This window comes from Octopus bimaculoides, chromosome 18 (genome assembly GCF_046866305.1).
Source record: "Octopus bimaculoides isolate indiv1 chromosome 18, ASM4686630v1, whole genome shotgun sequence".
NCBI classification, from domain to species: domain Eukaryota; kingdom Metazoa; phylum Mollusca; class Cephalopoda; order Octopoda; family Octopodidae; genus Octopus; species Octopus bimaculoides.
The window spans coordinates 19,278,372-19,300,141 of NC_142945.1; the positions used below are offsets into that span (position 1 = coordinate 19,278,372).

Genomic DNA, 21,770 nt, shown 5'->3' on the forward strand with positions numbered 1-21,770 from the left:
TAGTTTCGAGATTTTGATGATGCGATTAATTTTTAGAATGACATTGTATGGTAGGTGTGAGAGGCTGGATCTGGCTGGTTTGAACATAAAACGGGTAGAATATTTTGGTCATATCTGGCCAGTTTAAATGTTAAAGGGTTAAAACACTGTCAAATTTTATCTATGGAATATAGAAGAAATCTTTTTGAAAGTGAAAATTTAAAATTTGTAGAGTACTAGGCACAGGCATGACTGTGTAGTAAGAAATCTGCTTCCCAACCACATGGGTCCAGGTTCAGTCTTGGACAAGTGTCTTCTACTATAGCTCTGGGTCAGCCAAAGCTTTGTGAGTGGATTTGGTAGATGGAAACTGAAAAGCAGCCTGTTAGTTGTGTGTGTGTGTGTGTGTGTGTGTGTGTGTGTGTTCCACCACTGCTTGAGAACCAGTGTTGGTTTGTTTACGACCCCATAACTTAGCAGTTTAGCAAAAAGAGATTGATAGAATAAGTACCAGGCTTAGAAAAAAAAATAAATATTGAAGTTTGTTTGTTTAACTAAACCTTTTGAGGCAGTTCCCCAGTATAGCCATAGTCTGAGTGAAACAAGTTAAAAAAAAAAGATAAAAGATTAACGTAAATATGTAAAGTCATTTCAAAAAAACAAAAAAAAACTTGTATTAATGTATATCCTATGGACAACAAAACTAAAGATTAAAAAAAACTCCAGTAATGAGGTTATAAGAATTGGAAATTACCAAAGGACAACAAATGTCAGAACAAGTTGAAACAAGATCATTTTACAAATTTAATAATAAACATGGATATGTAGTTAACTAGTAGAGACTAAATTTTTTTCCTGTATTAAGTTTAAATAGGTTAACTATAGTTTACAAAAGTTAATTAACTTCACAATTAGCTATATATTAAAATGAAATTTGGATATCTAATATTATAATGACCATCAATGAGCAGCTACATAAGCCAAGCTAATATCTATGTAACAACTAATAAAAACCTTAAATTTACTACACTGAGTTGCATACATTTACTGTAACCAATAAACATGTGGCTTGCATCTGATGAATTTATAACTGGTAATTTATTTTATCAGTTTTTCATAATGTACAATAACAAAAGTGTGAAAACAAGATTCAATAACAAAATGTATACAAGTGTGTATGTGAGTATATATAAGCAGCTAACAGAGTATTTTCTTGAGCACTTAATTTTCTCTCTATTATTACGTATTGTTTCCACTGTGTACATTGCAAGCTTTAATATTTTAGTAACGTGGCTAATTTTTTCTAACAGATCAATCCGTTTTAAGACATCAAGTTTAATAACCAGTATGACCCTTTTGCTGTTCCTTTTCATGTTATGACCTTCAGTTCCACTTCGTAGCTTCTTTCTAGACAACTTGAATTGCACATAAATCCAACACTGATCAACAATTATTCATAATAAATACATAGTAAAAAAAAAACAGCAGCAAGAAAGAGCAAAAACAAATTGCCTTATTCTTATGGATGTAAGACTCAAAATTAGAAGACAGAAGGGCAAAGGTGTGAGATGAAAGGAAGAACTATGGAATTACAGTTAGTTAAGGGGTTATCAGTTTCATGGGTACATATCCCTTGCAATTCAGACTTGAGCCATAAAACCTTTAGACTCTATTCACACATGCCATACACCAATGTGACATACAAAATATGTAGCTACAGACATTGCCATCATACTGATACTATTATTGTTGCTAATAGGTTATTCAAAAGTTGGTGGTAGTGGTGGTTGTATTAATTTTTGTATTGGTGATGTGGTGTTGGGGGGGGGGGGTATTGTTGATGGTGGCATTGGTCATGTTCTTAATTATAATGTGATTGTTGTTTAGTTTCAAGTCAATCTTAATTGACTTAAGATCAAAGACATTTCATTCAACAGTTATAAGACACTCAAGTATCACATTATCTCATGTATTTTATTTCAGATGAAGTCATTTGTCTTGGTGGTGGTGGTGGTGGTGGTGGTAGTCAATAAGGAGTCAGTGGGTCAGTAATAGTTGGTTGTATAGTATTGATGTTGGTGACAGTGGTAGTGAAGGTTGATTAATAGAGATGGATAAATACACAAACACACACAAATATTCAAAGTGAAAAATTCCACCTCACATCCCATAAATGTTTATAGTGATACATATACAAGCATTTACATACACATACACATTGATTACAGTTTTCCAAATTGTTAGCTACTTTGATCTTAGTCAAAAGGTCGCTTCTTGGCATTTTAACTAAGAACAGAGTGTAGTTTTTAAACTTTTTTAATTAATGTGAATTTCCATAATAATGGCGATTACAGACCATATCCTAAAATTGGTGGTCATACTTTACAATTTCCATAAGCACAAAATCCCATAAACTGAGTTGGTCATAACACAGGATATGCCTGTACATGTGTGGGTGTGTATATTGTAGTTAAACTAAACTCTGAACAGATTTTATTCATTATTCAAACAAGAAAAATATTTTGAATTTTTTATAATTTTCATAATATTCTTTTTTTCCAGTTTTTACTATAATAACACTTTCAGGAGTGAATTTTTCAGAACAAACTTACATAAATAATTTACCAATCCTAAATCTTAGACTTAAATGGAAGAAGGAAGAGGCTACAGAATTTTTTACTGGTTTTAACCAATGGATTGTGGCCATGCCAGGATATTACCAGTAAGTTTTTTAAATCTATTACATCAACCCCAGCACATTGTCCAGGACTTACTTCCTCGTTCTCATAAGATACAAAATGTGAAGACACAATATAAGGAATATTTCAGTCAGACGTTAATATTGCAGGGTATTTCTCTCAAAATGTATTGGTTCTCACACCAAAAGTGTGTGCATGTATGTGTGTGACAAGTCTCTGCAGTTCCCATCAACAAAATTTCACTCAAATGCTCCAACAAACACTATCCTACTCACACTAGCATGGACATGCAATGACTGACTAATCAATATACAGGATTTACCAATTTGAAACTAAGAAAGACAGTTGCATAAAGTACTGTACAATGAGGTTGAACCTACACCCATGTAGTTGCTTAGCAGACAACCGTGCCAGCACCTATATACAAAAGATCTATAACAAATTAAATAAACAATTAAAAATAAGACTTTAACCCCTCAGCATTCAGATTTGGCTGGATTTGGCTGGTTTGAAAATAAAACAGGTAGAATATTAGTGCTAGATACAGCCAGTTTAAATGCTCAAGAGTTAAAGAAACATTTTCACTTTAAACTAACATCTACATATAGCTTAATGCAGCAATATGCACACACAAAAAAAATCACAATGGCTGGACAAACAACAGCCACTGTGTTGTACACATAGACAAGACACAGCACTGCTTGCCTCATTTTGCCTGACTGACAAAGACAGATTTCTACTTCACAGTTGAATGATTAGTAATAGAAAGGGTAGGAAGCAGTATAAAACAACTGCTCCAACAAAATCCATCCCACCCACTCTAGCATGGAAATAGATGAAAAGAAACAGGAGGGATGGTTGCGAAACAGTCAAGACATTCAAATTTAGAAGATGAAAAATACAAAGGCTAACAAATCAATACTCTGAATTTGTAAGAATGTTCCAGAGATATGAGATTAAGAATGGTTTAACAAACTTATTTTAGCTACCACCCAGAATAGATGAATCAGTAATTAGTAGTAAGATAGCATTTTAAAGAAATATCCCGTTTCATCAAGCAATTCTATGTTAGTACTAGTTGAATAAGTCCATATCGGATATCACTTTATATAGACAATATTTGTAATGTGGTAAAACTACCCTAGTCTAAATAATGGCTAAGCATAAGCACAAAGCCAAGTTCTTACGGAAGATGCATCGTTATCTTACTAGTATTTATATTGTTTTCTCAGAAGAAATAAAAGGCAAAATTAACCAAGGTGAAGCATGCAATATATAGACAACTGGGAATGATTGCTTTTATAACATAATTTTGCTTATTCTCATAGATTTTTCAGAGCCAGAATGAAAAGTCCAAGGAGACATGTAAAACCATGTTACATACCATAATTCATTAAAAAAAATTAAATAAAAAAAAAACAATTTAAAATTTATATAATTTTTTAAAGCATTTTGATTTTTTTACAATATGATAGGAATCTATTATAATATGATTTAAAAGAAAAGAAAATTAATTCACATTGCAATGATAGAACTTAAAAAAGATTGTAAACTAAAAAAACAAAATTCAAATCAAAATAATTAATCATTGAACAAAGCTTTAGTTGATTAGAAGTGTCACTAGTAGATAAGCCTAAAGCAAAAAAAAATTGCGTTTCAACAGTGCATAGTAAACAGGATAAACAAAAGTCCGATGTGGTACAAGGTTTGTAGTCAGTATTTGTGACTTGATGCCTATCTATATTATGTAGTTATATCACTGATAGCTTGATAAAGTTTATTTTGCTCTTAAATACTGAAAGGATAAACCGATATAGATAGAATGAAGTGAACAGAAAAAGAGACCAACCAACATAAGAACAGGAATATCAACACATGAATTTACACTTAAGAGTACTTTGGATTTTAGGAAGACCTATATTAGATAAAAAAAGCAAATGCAAATAAGGCGCTGGCATGGACATTATTAAGTTTGCTTTCCAACTACATGCTTTCTGATTCAGTGTCCCACTACAACACATCTTGGGCAAGCATTTTTCACTATATCACTGTGTTGACCATTGACCAGAGCCTTGTGAATGGATTTGGTTGATAGAAGCTGAAAGAAGCTCGTGTGTGTGTGTGCACATGAGTGTCTTGGTCTCCTTGTCTTGACATCACACAATAGTTATAAATGAGCATCAACATCATACAAGCACTGTCCCTTATTTTCCATCTACCATGGAAACACGTTTGGTTACAGAGAAACAGTACTTGCTTGGAAACTAGTGATGGTTGGAAAAATTAAGGGCATTTGGTCAAAGAAAAATCTACTTCAATGAATTCCACCTGACCCATGCAAACGTGGAATAATAGATGCTAAAATGATAATGATGTAGACTCAAAATGACTGGTGATAATCACAAGTTAATAATTATGTTATAGTATATAATATACTATAAAACAGAAGACAATTTTCTATAAATTCATGCCAGACATATGTTAACATAGAAAAATGAATATAAAAATAGATAAACAAGGTATAACATACAAATACTCATGATTATGTCGAAAGAAATATGCCATTTCAAATATTTTCTAGCTATAATCTAGGCAAAGAAGTTATTGTTGGGAATGGAAACAATGACTAAGTGGTAATGTCAAAAATTCTGAGATGAATATTAAGGGAACTATTATTAGGAACAAAAAGGCTTCCTTCAATACAGAAAATGTCAATGTGTGACACACATATCAGAAATATGATTCTGTGAAGTTATCAAATTATGCCAACAAAGCTAAAAGATGTACAAAAGTTAGGGAAGAATAGATTGAAACATGTGATACCACATAGAGGTGTTACACATGAAGAGCTTTATGTAATACTGACAAAATGCAGACAAGTAACATGAGAATGGTTGATACAGCTCATCAATCAAGGATTAAAATCTAGAGCTTGACATGCCAAAATAGATATTCTATTATGAGTAGGACAGCAGATTTAACAATTTGATCAAGATAAATCATATTAGGAAAAAGGCAATATTTCAGAGAATAGTTTTATCAGTACTGTAGCCAGTGGCGGATTGGGTCTAAAAACATTGGTTGCCAGGAGACTAAGGGGGCACACCCACAACTACAATGCTATCTTTTTTTTTTTTTTTTTTCTAAAAGTATTCTTTTCAACTGTCCGCAAACACAGCCAGGCTGAAATAGTTAATGCATTCTTCCAGGAGTGAATAAAAAATTCTCAAACTTGAGGGGATGGGCCCCTTAGATACTAATACGGGCCCCCATATATGGATTCTAATGGTGCAGGGGCCCACTTGCCATTGGGCAAGCTGGCCAGTCCGCCACTGACTGTAACTGCTGATGGTGTTGATAGCGGTAAAGATGAAAATTATGATTGTGATGATATACACATGCTTCTCTTCACAAAAATAATACAAAATACAAAAATAATATTGATACAAAATAATCATAGAAATAGAAAGCAACCATCAGAAAGAACTCTCTAAACCAAAAACACAAATATATAAAGAATTTTATGATAAAACAAAATACTTACATTGATGTCATCATCTTTGCAAAAAAACATACTATTGTGAGCAGGAAACACAAATTTGCCTTCCTTTTCAACAAAGTCAAAATAAGTGATACCAACAACACCAAGCCTTTTCCGTTCTCGCAGTAGCTGTTCTTGTTTGGACATATGTCCTGAGAGAGGCATCATTTGGAATGGATGTAGAAGTTGCTTCCATGTCAAGTAAGGAACTGGTTCTACAGATTCTTCAGGAATGTCAACATAAAGAAACGTGTTCTCACGGCTTTTTGCAGGTACTCCAAGAAAATACAATCGAGTTAGAGTACCAGTATCAGTGTGAATTTTCCGGAATACAAACTGTGATGGCACACTACTGGCAAGGCTGGTGATAACTTTACGTGTATCTCGGACAGCTTTGCGCAATTCCAACCATGATTTCTTGCCAGATTTTGTTGGCTCAGGAGCAGGAGAATTGCACATCATGTGGAAAGGGTCTGCTAATAGTTCTGAAGCCATGCTGTAACCCACTCACATAGGAGGGGAGAAGGAAACCCAACCTGCAGCAGCAGCAAAACTGAAATGTAAATGAATGTTTCAAGTTAGTAAATTTAGCTTGTATGAATACAATGTATAAACAACAAAACACATTTTAATTGGTAGGCTAGAGATGACATCTATCAGCATAAACCAAATGGTAAATATAAACAAAAGTAGCCTTATTTGGTGAACCATGAGAAACAGAGACTGATGTGTGAGGTGGGAAGAAAAGAAAAACTCCATTGGAGAGAAAAGAAAAATTTTCTCACTTCCTTAGTGAGAGTACTTCCCAAACTGTTTTACTCCACTTCTGCTCAAAGTACATCAAACAATATATATTTCTCTTAAAAACAATATATAGGAGGAAACTTCTAAATAGTCGCTTGACTCAAGGAAATGACATTTCCCTGTTAGCCTTAAGCAACTCAGGTAAAATTGGAAGTAGTAAATATATATATATTATAGATTTTGTTTATTTTATTGAACAAATATTAAAAACTCTACATTTCTCTCTATGGTCCTGAAAGAGATTCTAGTTATAGCAAAAATAGTTTCTATCTGCTTTAATGTCCCAAACTATTTTCCAAAACTTAAACTACAAAAGTAGGTTGTGCATGTACAAAAATCTTAATTTACACCTATAGAATACAGGTGCCTATTTTATTGGGTTAAAGGAATGAGAAAGGAGGTGAATTTCAAAGGGACTTGAATTCAAAAAATAAACAAATTCAACTAAATTCTGTTACTACCAAATAAAACAGTCTCATTTATAAAATATGACTAAGTTGTGTTGAGAACCATAAAATAGAAGTAAAATACTAAAAAGCTATGCCTATATAACCTACTTATAATTTTGTATGAAAAAAAAAGTATGATAAAACATAACCCAATTTCTTCATCTTTATAAGATGTAGACTTTGATCCTCTATAAGAAAAATAAGCAAATCAATATATACCATATGACAAATCATGAAAAACAATGTGCATCAAACCTATAATTTCTTAAAATAACAATTTTCTGATAAAACTGGTAGAAGGTCATTAAAAAATATGGATATTTGAATGAAGAGGAGTTTTATAACTTCCTTCCAAAAATCTCAAATGATTTTTTTAATATAAATTCATTATTTGAGGAGAAGAAGCAATGCTTACATTCTCTTTAGCTCCTTTGATACCAACCCAGCTGAAACTGCCTCTGTAATACAAATCTCTTACTTCCATAAGTTTTTAATTAAAATCTTCCACCAAACCTTTGTCATAATTTATGTTCCTAACACTAGCTTAATGATAACTAAGTTATTTCACTAAATTCTTTGAAAGAAACAGAGCATCTCAAAATAAATATAGTAACGAAAGGGTTAACCTCTTCTAGTTTATGAATAGGAATAACAAAGAAGCTTAGTGTGAACAATACTTAAATAAAAAGAGAATGTAGGCAGAAAAAAGAGTTCCAAATAATGCTAATTCATTTCAAAGGATGATGGGACAGGATGCTGAGTAAAGGTGATAGGAGGTGAGTCAGATGCACTGATATCTAGTTTTTCAGTGAAAGGCAAGTGAAATAATTCGTCTTGCTTAGAAACAGTGCAAAGCTTAATGCTGGATTCTTGCCATTAACAATATAACCACCATAAACTAGCAATTTGTTCTTTAATAAATGAAACCAAAATAATTCACAAATACAATGAACACTGCTAAAAATGTAAATAGGACCATTTTGTCATGAACTTTTTAAACCAACATAAAAAATTCTATTGTATGTCCAACATCTTTATCAGGTAAAGAATTTAAAACTAATAGTTGCATCCTCATCTCAGGTTTTCCTAGTTTGTGCATCTGCCATATACAAAAGATGGTGCGAAGTTTATATAACAAATGTAAGATCTTGTGGTTGTTTAATTCTCACATTCAAATGTAACTATGTTCCACAGGAGGGCAGGTGTTTATGTATTACATATGTTTAACAGCAGATGGTGCTTAAAATATGACACCAAATAGCTGAAACACTTTAAATTTTTCATCCACTGGCACACACACACACACATTATACATGTGTGAATGTGTATGTTTACATTTTAAATAGCTAAACATGCAACAGAAAGAATGAAACAGAGAATTGATGAAACATAAACCCAGATCTTGTTAATGTCAGAGTAATTAAGAACAGGTTTTCACAATTTTATTCTCATTTATATCTGTGCTCATACATGTGGTTTCTTCATTTAAAGAATGTAAATATAAGTGCAGGTGAGACTGTGTGGTAAGAAACTTGCTTCCCAACAACATACTTCTGGGTTCAGTCCCTCTGCATGGCACTTTTAGGCAAGTGTCTTCTGCTATAGCCTTGGACCAATCAAAGCCTTATGAGTGGATTTGGTAAGTGGAAGCTTGAAAGAAGCCAATTATGTGTGTGTGTGTGTGTGTGTGTGCGTGTGTGTGTGTGTGTGTGTGTGTGTGTGTATACATATATGTATGTATATATTTATGTGTGTGTGTATTTGTCCCCCACCATCACTTGACAACTGATGTTGATGTATTTACGTCCCCATAATTTAGCAGTTCGGCAAAAGAGACTGATAGAATAAGTACTAGGTTTACAAAGAATAAGTCCTGGTGTCAGTTTCTTCAACCAAAAAAACCCTTAAAAGGCAATGCTCCAGCATGGCCACAATCAAATGAGTGAAACAAGTAAATGAATAAAAGAACGTATTTGGTGCCCAATCCTAGTGTAATCAACAACACACACATTTTAATGTTCTTTAATTTCTAATCAGCCCTTAAAGAGTAGTCCTATCTATGATCAAAAGCTTTCCAGATGTAACCACCATTCTGTCATATTTTCAAAACTAGTGCACCCCAAACTATATTATTTAACATGTCCTTAGCAGGGTATGATTTGAAGGAGATTTGATTGCTATTTCTAGCAGGTTAAGCAAGCTTGTAGAAGTTCCCTCATTGACTTGTTATACAGCTTTCTGTTACTACTAGCATATTTCTAAACAGAAGGGAAACAGACAAATCCTGATGAGTTATAAATACACTGAAATTAGTTATGGTGATACTAATTCCAAGTCTTGTGGTTTAACTATGGGTCTTAATTTCACAGTAGGACTTAAATATATCTTTGTTAAATATATGGGTTTGACTATGTTCATATTTACTCATGTGTCATTATTTGAATCCATACATACAGATATTCAGAGAACAACAAGCATTTTAACATCATTTTCCATACTAAAGCAAGGGTTAGCCTTGCAAGTCCAATAACTGTCTACACCATTTGCCCCGCCATCATCTACATCTTCCCTCATCAACCCACTTACATTTCCTTTGCCATCATCATTAACCATGTCTTTCTCAGTTTCTGTCTTCCTCTTCAACTTCCTTCCATATTAATTTCCCTCACTCCTCTCACCCAGTCACTTTCATCCTTCCTCAGGACATGACCCAACCATTTCTCTTCACAAACATCCATCATTGGCTCTATTCCTATCATTCTCCACAATCCTGTGTTTTCCTCTCTCTTGATGATATTCCACTCATTCACTAAACCCCTGGTTCTCAACCATTTTTTATCTATGGACCTCTTTAATTATTATTTTATTCTGGTGGACCCCCATAGCCATTCAATGGTCAAAAACTAGTTTCATGAATACTTCTAAAATTCCTATTTTGTTTTCCACAAATTCTCTTATGTAGGTTGAACTATGTTAATTGTTAGAGAAATTGAGCTGTTCCTCGCAATAAATACATCTATAACAAACGTTTTTCATGGACCCTTAAAGTACTAGTGTTGGTCCACAATTTACTATTTTGCTTGCATGTGGAACCCATTTTCATTTCTGGTCTTCCCAGCCTTTTCTGATACTGTGTGTTCATTGCCCATGTCTGACCCCCAAAATTCATAACACATCTCACACATACAGTATACATCTTTCTGAAGCACAATATTAAGGGATAAAAAGAAGTACAATAAAATATTCCTTACACAGTTGAGGGACACATTTATGTCCAAGATAACAGAAACAAAATACCCAGAAAGTACTTTTATGTAGAAAGAAGAATCAAAAATGGAAAGGTTCTTTTTTTTTTCTCAACAACAGTATCCATGAAAATATAAGGAACAGAAAATTTTAAAATTTTCTGATATATCTCAGGAAAATAAAAAGCCAAAACAGAAATTCTATAAGAATTTTGTTGGGGAGAGATGGAGAGAGCTTCTTTGCAGTAACTTAACCAGTTATAATTAGACTAATTAACTTCAAATCAAACAAGCAAAAGACACAACAACACCAAGTAGAGTCCCTTTGATATAACTATTATTATTTATTGTTAAAACTTCAGAAAAATATTAAAAAATCTTTCTTGCCACTGAGGAATTTAAAAGAGAATAGAACCACGAACAAAAAAAGATTGTGTTAACTTCAAAACATTCATTTTCATTCAGTTTTAACATAAATATAATCCAGAAATTCTGACAAATTTAATTTAATTTAATTTAATTTAATAAGGAAGGAAGGGAGGAAGGAAGGAAAGAAGGAAGGAAAGAAGGAAAGAAAGAAGGAAAGAAAGAAGGAAAGAAAGAAGGAAAGAAAGAAGGAAAGAAAGAAGGAAAGAAAGAAGGAAAGAAAGAAGGAAAGAAAGAAGGAAAGAAAGAAGGAAAGAAAGAAGGAAAGAAAGAAGGAAAGAAGGAAAGAAAGAAAGAAGGAAAGAAGGAAAGAAAGAAAGAAAGAAGGAAGGAAAGAAGGAAGGAAAGAAAGAAAGAAAGAAAGAAAGACAGACAGAGAGAGAGTGTGTGTGTGTGTGTGTGTATGTGTGTGTGTGTGTGTGTGTGTGTGTGTGTGTGTGTGTGTGTGTGTGTGTGTGTGTGTGTGTGAATACATGCATGTGTGATGACATTTTAGTTTTAGACAATTCAAAATAACCTACTTTATTTTATCCATAAACCATTAGTATTGTGAAGGTCAATATTTTAATACCAAATAGTAAACAGACCTATATACAAGCCTGGCATACATTGTCAAGTTAATTTATTGCAAGTTAGTTCTATATAGTCAGTTTACGTTAATTTATCAAAAATTGGAGACAGTAATGTATGTTTCTTCTAACAGATTTGACAACTTACATATAGATAAAAGTAATATTAGTAAAACTATAGAAACTTAAAACCCCAACCAAAATAAATACAATCTAAAATGCAGAAATAAACTCAAATATACAAAAGTGCAACAAGTTACTGAAAATCAACTTCCATAGACTATTGCTTGAAAAAATAGATACAGGAAACTTAGAATAACATCAAAGAGAAGCGTAGCTAAATACATGTTAAAGATGGTGATTTTACATATATATAACTAGCAGAGCTGATTTATGTATTCCAAGTTCTCGATATTAGTTTTCAATGCAATTAGATTATTATAGTACAGCAACAATGGTTAGTAACAATAAAATTTAAGTTTCAAATATAAATATACTCGTAAATTTGTATAGTAAAATGTGTAAAAAGCTCTTTTCTAGTTTTGTAACTATCAGACATTTGAGATTTAAGTTTGGCATGGTAAAATAACCCCAGTATAGAATCTTTAAAAATTCATTTATGTAACTCAGTAGTAGTCATGGTAAAAAATTGATTCCAAGTTTTTAAACATACTTTGCTGATATGTTATAACTTTTCTAGATTATTGTAATTTTAGTGTCATTACTAATCAAGAGTTTGGTTAAGGAAGTAGTGAAACAGAAGAATCAACAAATGCATCAAGTAACCAACCACCTTTTTCCCAATGTACCCATCAGTCATAAAATCATTCCCACTCCATGTAATATTTATTCCAGAAACGTAAATTTTTTACTCCACAGTCTGACAATCTGCTCCCAACAAAGGCAGTCACCCAGCATTTTATTTTAATAAAATATAATGAATGACTATAAACATATAATACAAATATGCATGTGTGTGTGTGTGTGTATAGATACATAGACCTATATACACACACTCACATCATCTTTTATGTTCACTTTACATGCTGGCATTGATTGGGCAAGTCATCACAACCCTGGGTTAATCAAAGTTTTAAGTGATTTGGTGAACAGAAAATGAAAGTGTGTGTGTGTGTGTGTGTCTCTCTCTCTCTCTCTCACTCTTTGTCATGATATCATGAAGCAGCTGTAAAAGAGAGCATCTTCATACAAGTGGAGTTGTACATTTCCAATCTTAGGCAAAAGCATATCCAACCATGTGAAAAAAAATAACTTTGCTTGGAAATAAATGAAGGTTGGTGGCAGGAAGGGCATCCGACTGTAGAAAATCTGCTTCAACAAATTCTGTCTGACCCATGCAACCATGGAAAAGAAGACATTAAAATAATTGTGTATACACACACACACACACACACACACACACACACACACACACACACACACACACATATAGTCACATGGTGGTAAAGCTTCTATTAATGCCAACTGCCTACCATCACTACATACATGACATACACATAACATACATGTAAATACACACACACTCTTCAGCAACTTTCCAACTGTTCAGTTCTGTAACAGTTTGTAAGTTTGCCAATTTCTTTGGAAGCTAAACAAATAGAAGAAAAAAAAAACCAAACCCCTACTTTTATTACACTTAAGGAATAACCTTGCATTATTATGAATGCTAAAATAAACTTCCTTTATGCTTAGTTTTCTTCTTCACTTTGAAAACAACCTTGATAAATGAACTCTATTTATTTTTTTCTTCAACCTTATTTGACGAGGAGATATGCTGCAAAGTATTTAACTTTTATCAATTCAGTTTATAGTGTACCAACTGATGTTACAATAATATTCAGTTTTATGTTTCCCCATAACATAATTTAATATAAAACACCACATTTGGAGAGGGCTAAAGGATGAGGTGAGTCAGTGAGGAGTTGGGCAGTAGCCATGGTCTTCACAGGCCCTCTTGAGACTGGTGAGAGATTAAATGACATGTATGTTTCTCTATGTACAGCACAAAACCAGTCTTTTTTGTGGAGATTTTTTGCTAGGTGAGGATTGAACTCAAAACCTAGAGAGACAAGAACAGAAGAAAGTACTAAAGAATTTAGTTGAATAACCTACTTCTGCCAACAAATGTTTAATAGTACTTAATTTTATTGACTCTTTAACTGCAAAATTAAATTTCTTTGTTATCCCAGTAATGATGTTAGATATCTGACTAAAAACTAGAATTGGTATTTTCTGCAAGTCACATTGCTTCAATAAATTTGACTCATCTCAACAAAAAATAGTTTCAAACATGACATTCTTCAACAAAAGATAGATTGGTATATAAAAAAAAAAAAAAATTGCTTTCCACAGTTAAGGGTAAATTTTGAGTGGATATATCTGATTTCTATAGTAAAAAGGTCACCCACCCCACCACCACCACACTGAAAGATGTATGACAAAAGTTTATTCAGATGAGAATTGAACTTAAAACATAGAGATAGAACCACTGTTGTTAGTTCAGTGTTCTTACACAAATATCTAATAATAATGCAATATCATGGCACTATTCAATGTGTAACATTAAATAAGTTAGAGAGAGCAAATGGGTTCTTAATAATATATTACGATTCCAAACGGAATGTTTTGTAAGTTTTAACTAAAAAACAATCTGAAAATTAAAAAGGAACAAATTATATATAATCATGCATGAAATGGTATCACATACATCTGGAAGTGATTATAGTTTCAAACTAATACCACACCAAAGATAGTTTTCTTTTCTTTCTTTTACGTTTTTTTGTTTTTTTTCCTTGATAATAAAAAGCAAATATGAAAAGAATAAACAACATATTCATTATCAAGTTTCTATGTTGATAAAAAAAACAAGCTGTTTTGTGCTGTTAAACTTGCTCCACATAACCTACTTGGCTCTTCTGAGGAAAATAGGTTTTCAATGCAATAGAAAAAGAAAACAAGTCGCACATTTATATCTTGAATCTTAAAGAACTAGAATGAGTTGAACCACTTATAAAGCATTGTTTTCTGTTCCTAATTAGTAAACACTGAAGTTACCATTTCTACATAGGCTCCATGTAATTTCAGCATCATTATCATCAACGCAATTCCTCATTTCTAGTTTATGTGGGTTTGATCACGGCCACTTCACCACATACTTGTCTTTTTAATAACATAACTGTGAATCTATTTTCTGGGTTTAAATAGACTGATATAATTAGAGCAATTTGCTTTAATTCAATTACACTGAATCTCAGAACACATTCATGATATTCATATCTCACAACTAAATTTAAGCATACAGACATTTGAGTTTACTTATTATAAAACAAGAAGCTGGGTAATTTCAATGATGTAAAAGAAAAAAAATCTGCTCTCCTATGAAAAGGATCGTGAGCTCATTTCACAACAGGTATGTCAAGTTGATTCTCAACATCTTCAAACAAGAATTTTTATAAATTTGACTACATGGCTGTGTGGATATGGAGTTCACTTCATAACCATGTGGTTTCAGGTTCCATCCCACTGTGCAACACTTTAGGCAAATGTCATCTACTATAGCCTGAGACTGACCAATGTCATGTGGATGAACTTGGTAGAGAAATACATGTGTGAGAGAGAGGGAGAGAAGGGACCAAAGCAGAACAGGTTTCTTCCTACAGAGGAGCTACATGGTCACTCATGTTAAAGTGAAGGTGGGAGTGACCAGAATGGAGTGAAAAAGAGAAAAGATAATGGTAATGAGGTGTGAGGATGGACTTTTAAGGTGTCATGTGAGTAGAAGTGAGATTGGGCAGGAGAACAGGGAGTGTGGGTGGGTAGAGGTTGCAAGACTTCAGAGAGAGAAAGACATTTTCAGAGATGAGGAATGGGTGAAAGTGTGAATATAATGAATGAAAACTGGTGAATGATAAGTAGGGAAGAGTAGGTGACAACTGAAAAGATCTGGTATGGTTGAGGGGTGGATGCAGTGACTGATGAATAAGAGATGGGAATGATCTACACTACAAATGAATTGGGAGTGAGATAGGGGAGAGATGATTTACTGCAGAAAAAGGTAGAGATGAAGAGCAGCAAAATATTGGTTTCAAATTTTGGCACAAGGCCAGCAAGTTTGGGGGAAGGACATTGACCCCAGGTTTCACTTATTTTTTTTAACCCAAGTAGGACAAAAAGCAAAGTCAACCTCAGCAGAATTTGAACTCAGAACATAAAGATGGACAAACAATTTGCCCAGCATGCTAATGATTCTGCCAGCTTGTTGCATTATTAACATTCTGCTGCTCTGCAGCAGAATGTTAATAATGATACAGTAAACAGGCAGGAGAAGGATGAGAGAAGTGATGTGGGGTTGGGTAGGTTGCAAGAGTGTGAGGGAAGAGGTAGGCATAGCGCATGGAGAGAATGAGACATGTATGTGGTAGAGAAAATGAGATAATCTGGTGGCTTAGGAAAGTGATCAATGTAAAATATGGGTGAAGAGAACAGTATTACAAATGAAAGATTGCTATCGAGTGAAACATTTTCCCATGAGCAAAATGGTGATATCATGTTTACAATCCCTATAAACAGTACACCCAGTAGTTCTGCACTTTCAAAGGCAATTGGAATATATAAAAATCCCATAGTTGAAAACAAGCAAAGGTTGGCAACATACCAACATGGAAAAGCAGATTTGAAATGAAATGAACAAAGGACATTGAAAGTTCTGTTTGCTATCTGATCCATTTATGCTACAGCCACATTATTCCAAGCTTAATGCATTTATGAGCACATTGAGAATATTAACATGCTTGTAAGTTCTTTTATCAGGTTTCATATTTCTGCACCTTAAGAAATGCCTAGGATGATGTATCGGTTATAAACCAATCTTTTATCATTTTTTAGAGCAGATCAAATAACAAAAAGAAAATTACTTGGAGATGTCAACTACAAAGTTTTTAAGAAATTTGTTTTATCATTTACAAATTACTGCTTGGAAATGGAAGAATGGGACAAAATTTGCACAGTGTTATCTTAGCATATAAGGTGATATGAAAGTAGATTACTAAAAACAATGGCAACATAAACGTAACTAAAACACAAACCAGATCAAAAAGATATTATCAGTGAAACACAATTCCAATCTACTAAGTAACAAGGATTTCTTTTTGACTCAGATGAGTTTTTTCTTTTTTTTTCAAAGAAATTGCAGTCAAATCTTCCTCAATATTACAGGCACTTATTTTATCAATACAACGATAATAAATACATTATCACCTCAAAACAATGAGATCCCCAAATAAATACAGTAAACACTGATTCCAATAATTTAATCCCAACACTATGGTGTCTATGTCTAATGATATATATATATATATATATATAAAGCACTAAGTCCACTTTGCTGAGTAGTTGGTGTTAGGAAGGGCATCCAGTTGTAAAAACCCTACCAAAACAGTTACAGTAGTCTGGTACAGGTTTTGGCCTGGCCGGCTTTTGTGGTACCATCCCACTCATGCTAGCATGGAACTCAGACGTATGATGATGATGATTATATATCATCATCATCGTTTAACGTCCGCTTTCCATGCTAGCATGGGTTGGACGATTTGACTGAGGACTGGTGAACCAGATGGAGCATGCAGGTAATCCTTTACAGCTATTACTGGGGTTTGGTGTTCAGTCAAAGCAATAAAATGCATTGTATTCATATACTCAAAATAGATTAGTACTGGCAAATGTATATGAATCAGCACAAGTTTAAACTACATGAACCACTTCATCATATCATCAGAAGGGAATGAAGTTTAAGGAAACCTAAATATATACAAATAGGCTCAGGTATGGCTGTGTGGTAAGAAGTTTGTTTCCCAACCAAATGGTTCCGAGTTCAGTCCCACTGCCTGACAACCTGAGTAAGTGTCTTCTACTATAGCCTCAGGCCAACCAAAGCCCTGTCAGTGGATCTGGTAGACAGAAACTGAAAGAAGCCTGGTGTGTGTTTGTGTGCACGCACATTTGTCTGTCTCCCACCATCGCTTGACAAGCAGTGTTAGTGTGTTTACATCCTCATAACTTAGCAGTTCAGCAAAAAGAGACCAATAGGATAAGTATCAGACCTAAAAGATAAGTCCTGGGGTCAATTTATTCAACTAAAACCCTTCAAGATGGTATCTCTGCATGGCTACAGTCAAATGACTGAAATAAGTAAGAGATATAAGGTGCAGGAGTGGCTGTGTGGTAAGTAGCTTGCTTACCAACCACATGGTTCCAGGTTCAGTCCCACTGCATGGCACCTTGGGCTAGTGCCTTCTACTATAGCCTTGGGCCGCCCAAAGCCTTGTGAATGGATTTGGTAGACGGAAATTGAAAGAAACCCATCATATATATGTATGTATGTATATATATATGTCCCCCCACCATCACTTGACAACTGATGCTGGTGTGTTTACGTCCCAGTAACTTAGCGGTTCGGCAAAAAGAGACCAATAGAATAAGTACTAGGCTTACATAAGAATAAGTCCTGGGGTCGATTTTCTCGACTAAAGGCGGTGCTCCAGCATGGCCGCAGTCAAATGACTGAAACAAGTAAAAGAGTAAAAGAGAGAGAGAGAGTCATACAAACAGATAGGTAGCCTCACTGCAGAGAGAGAAATAAATAGAGAAGGTACTAGACAGAGGACTTGAAGAAAAAGATGAAGGATGGGATAGTGCTGGAAAATTAGATGGAAGTCATGGGAAAGACAGAACAAGAAAAGTGAATGAAAAATGAGAGCTGAGAAATGGGGTACAGCTATAATGGCAATATAATGGTCAGTCAGCCAAAACAATGAGTCAGTCCTATGGGTGAATGTACAGTAGAATGAAACATCAAAATAGCAAAGTGGAAATAAATAGAAAGAGTAAAATTAAAAGGGAGAGAAAATTCAGCTCCCTGCTGTGCATACTGCCTGACTGTCTAGCTATCAAGCTGCTGGAAGTCACTGAGTGTGTAGGAGAATGGCAACCCCAGGCTACTGAGTTCTTCTAAGGAATAACTATGAACTTCTGCTTTTCTGATTCTCCAGTTTTTCAACTAAATCTATATATTTTTATACTCATTTCCACAACTATGTTACAAATGATCTGATATCTTTTGCAACTCCTTGTCCATCTTTTATTACACTGTTTGTATGTGTGTGTGTGCGCACGCGCGTACTTGTCTTGATATCATGTGATAGTTTGTAAATGAACTTCATCAGGAGTGGCTGTGTGGTAAGTAGCTTGCTTACCAACCACATGGTTCCAGGTTCAGTCCCACTGCATGGCATCTTGGGCAAGTGTCTTCTACTATAGCCTCGGGCCAACCAAAGCCTTGCGAATGGATTTGGTAGACGGAAACTGAAAGAAGCCCGTCATATATATATATGTATGTGTGTGTGTGTGTGTGTATGTGTTGATCCCCCCAACATCGCTTGACAATCAATGCTGGTGTGTTTACGTCCCTGTAACTTAGCGGTTCAGCAAAAAGAGATTGATAGAATAAGTACTAGGCTTCCAAAGAATAAGTCCTGGGGTCGATTTGCTAGACTAAAGGCAGTGCTCCAGCATGGCCACAGTCAAATAACCGAAACAAGTAAAAGAGTAAGAGTATACAAGTGGTATCCCTTTCCAACCTGCTATGAAGATATATCCAGCTGCAAGGAAGTATTACTATACTTCAAAACAAGTAGGGGTTGGTATCAGGACAGGCATCTAGCCATAGAAAATCTGCCTCAAGGAATTTCATCTAACCCATGCAAACGTGAAATAGTGGATGTTGATGGTGATTGCATCTTTACAAAAGGAGGCAGGTGGAAAAAAAGGGAAAGATTATAGGAAAGAATAAGTTGCTTTTGGGTAGCATATTGTTAACATGGTTAAATTTAATGGGATGTTTATTTCTGCCATAACATCCTCTCGTGTGCATGCCTAAATGAGATCATACATCAATGCACTTTGGGGAAGGGAGATTTGTTGGTCAAGTTTTATAGAAATCATGGGTTTTAGGAAGGGAAGAGATTCTTTGTAGCAGGAGCCTAAGAGTTTCTGGACTTCCAGAGCTTCGTTAGGTGCAGTTTGAACTCTCTGTCTCTAGTGAAGATAAATTTTCATTTATTAACCCTTTAGCATTTAAACCAACCATATCTGGCCAAAATATTCTGCCTGTTTTCTGTTCAAACTGGCCATGGCAAGCCTCTCTCATGTACCCTACAATGTCATCCTAAGACTAAACAATCACGTCATTGAAATTTCAAAGCCACAAGATAATGCATGATTAATTCAAAACAATGTGAATAAATAACCATTAAGTCGGACAGAGTAATCTGAATGCTAAAGGGTTATAGGAAGAAATAAACTCCCTTTAAAACAAACACTATTTATCTACCATTATTTCTGTGATGACAATACTACTGCCTATTTGACTCTTACAAATTAAGGTACATCCTACTCACTTTTCCTCACTAGATGAGCCCATATTTCTCTATGCCTAATTGTCACCTGAAGTACAGTTGGAAAAACAAGAGGAAGGTAGCTGAATATTCTAAAATTTTGTAAGACTGGCTACATCGCCATCATATTGAGTGCTTCAACCCCTCACATCATCCACTACAAGGAGACAGATACAAACAAGTACACACACATAAGACAGGCTTCTTTAAGTTTCCATCTACTATATTCACTCGCAAGGCTTCTGCTTGTCTAGGACCATATGATGCCCAAGGTGCCATGAGTGTTTATAATAAATCTACTCTTGTATTTATTTATTTTAGTCATTGGATTGTGGCCATGCTGGAGTATCACCATGAAGGTTTTGCCAAACAAGCTGATGCCTGACTCCCACACTTTTTTCTTAAGCTTGGTACTTATTTGATCAGTCTCTTTTTGCCAAACCACTAAGTGATGAGGGCATAAATCAACATTAGTTTGTGATGGAGAGGGACAAACAAAAAGACACACACATAGACATATATATGATAGACTTCTTTCAGTTTCTGACTACCAAATCCACTCATAGTGCTTTGGTCAGCCCAGGGCTATACTGGAAGACACTTGCCAAAAGAACCACACAGTGAGAGTGAGCCCAGAACCAAGTAGTTGAGAAACAAATTTCTAATCACATCTGTACCTATATATATATAGGTACAGATGAACCTATATATATAGGTCCGATGAACGGGAACGTGAAACTCAGAGTAACAGTCTTTTGTTATATTTCTGCTGCTTTTAAATAAAGTATATATATATATATATATATACATATATATATATATACATATATATATATATGTGTGTGTGTGTGTGTGCAGGTGCAGTGAATATATTGTCATCTAAATCACGCAAAAATGAAAATAACATTGACATCTCATTTTAATAGATATATTTACCAAAATTACATATAAATATCTTGAAATACTAAAGAGTAAATTTATTCAATAAAATAGCCATTGGCTTCAACCACGGCCTCCAGATGACTTCAGAATCTCCTGCAGCTCTTCTGGACGGTCTCCTTGTTTAAGCTGGTGAATGCTGCCATAATCCTAGCCTTCAGTTCATTTTGGTGTTACAAGGAGTTTTATTGGTCTCTCACTCAACTGTGCCCCACATACTGACCCTACTATACTGTATAGCCGACAAAATCAAAAACAAACAATGCACATGCACAAAATTAAAAATATAAAATGGCGACAATTTACCCATCGCACCCTGTATATATATATACATACACACAAGCACAATATTTGAGGAGTTGGCATCCACCTATGTCTGTTTCCCATTTGATTGTGCATTTATTATGCTTTTTTAACTCATTACTTAATGCAACACAATGTACTGCAAAAAAATTTTCTTGTTTGCACATTATGAATGCAAAACTATTGGTCACTATGACCAGACATATAATTAACTTCCAGTAAATATATTACTGCTCTAACATTTAGAGTGTGCTTCTTTCTGGGATATTTGATCTATTGATGATATATATACACAGACTATTTTTTTTTATATAATACATATTCTATTATATATGTATATTATCA

The 21,770-nt window shown here is 34.2% G+C and overlaps 1 protein-coding gene across 3 annotated transcripts in view; it reads right to left on the reverse strand.

Annotated features, from left to right (window-relative positions):
- Positions 1–21,770, reverse strand: part of LOC106882202 (dipeptidyl peptidase 9) — a 98,405-nt gene that overhangs the window by 51,157 nt on the left and 25,478 nt on the right. For all 3 annotated transcript variants that reach the window (XM_052974482.2, XM_052974481.2, XM_089365894.1), the window contains exon 2: positions 6,223–6,772. In XM_052974482.2, the coding sequence (XP_052830442.1) occupies positions 6,223–6,714 (492 nt within the window). In that variant the 5' untranslated portion in view covers positions 6,715–6,772. The remainder of the gene's footprint in view (positions 1–6,222; positions 6,773–21,770) is intronic.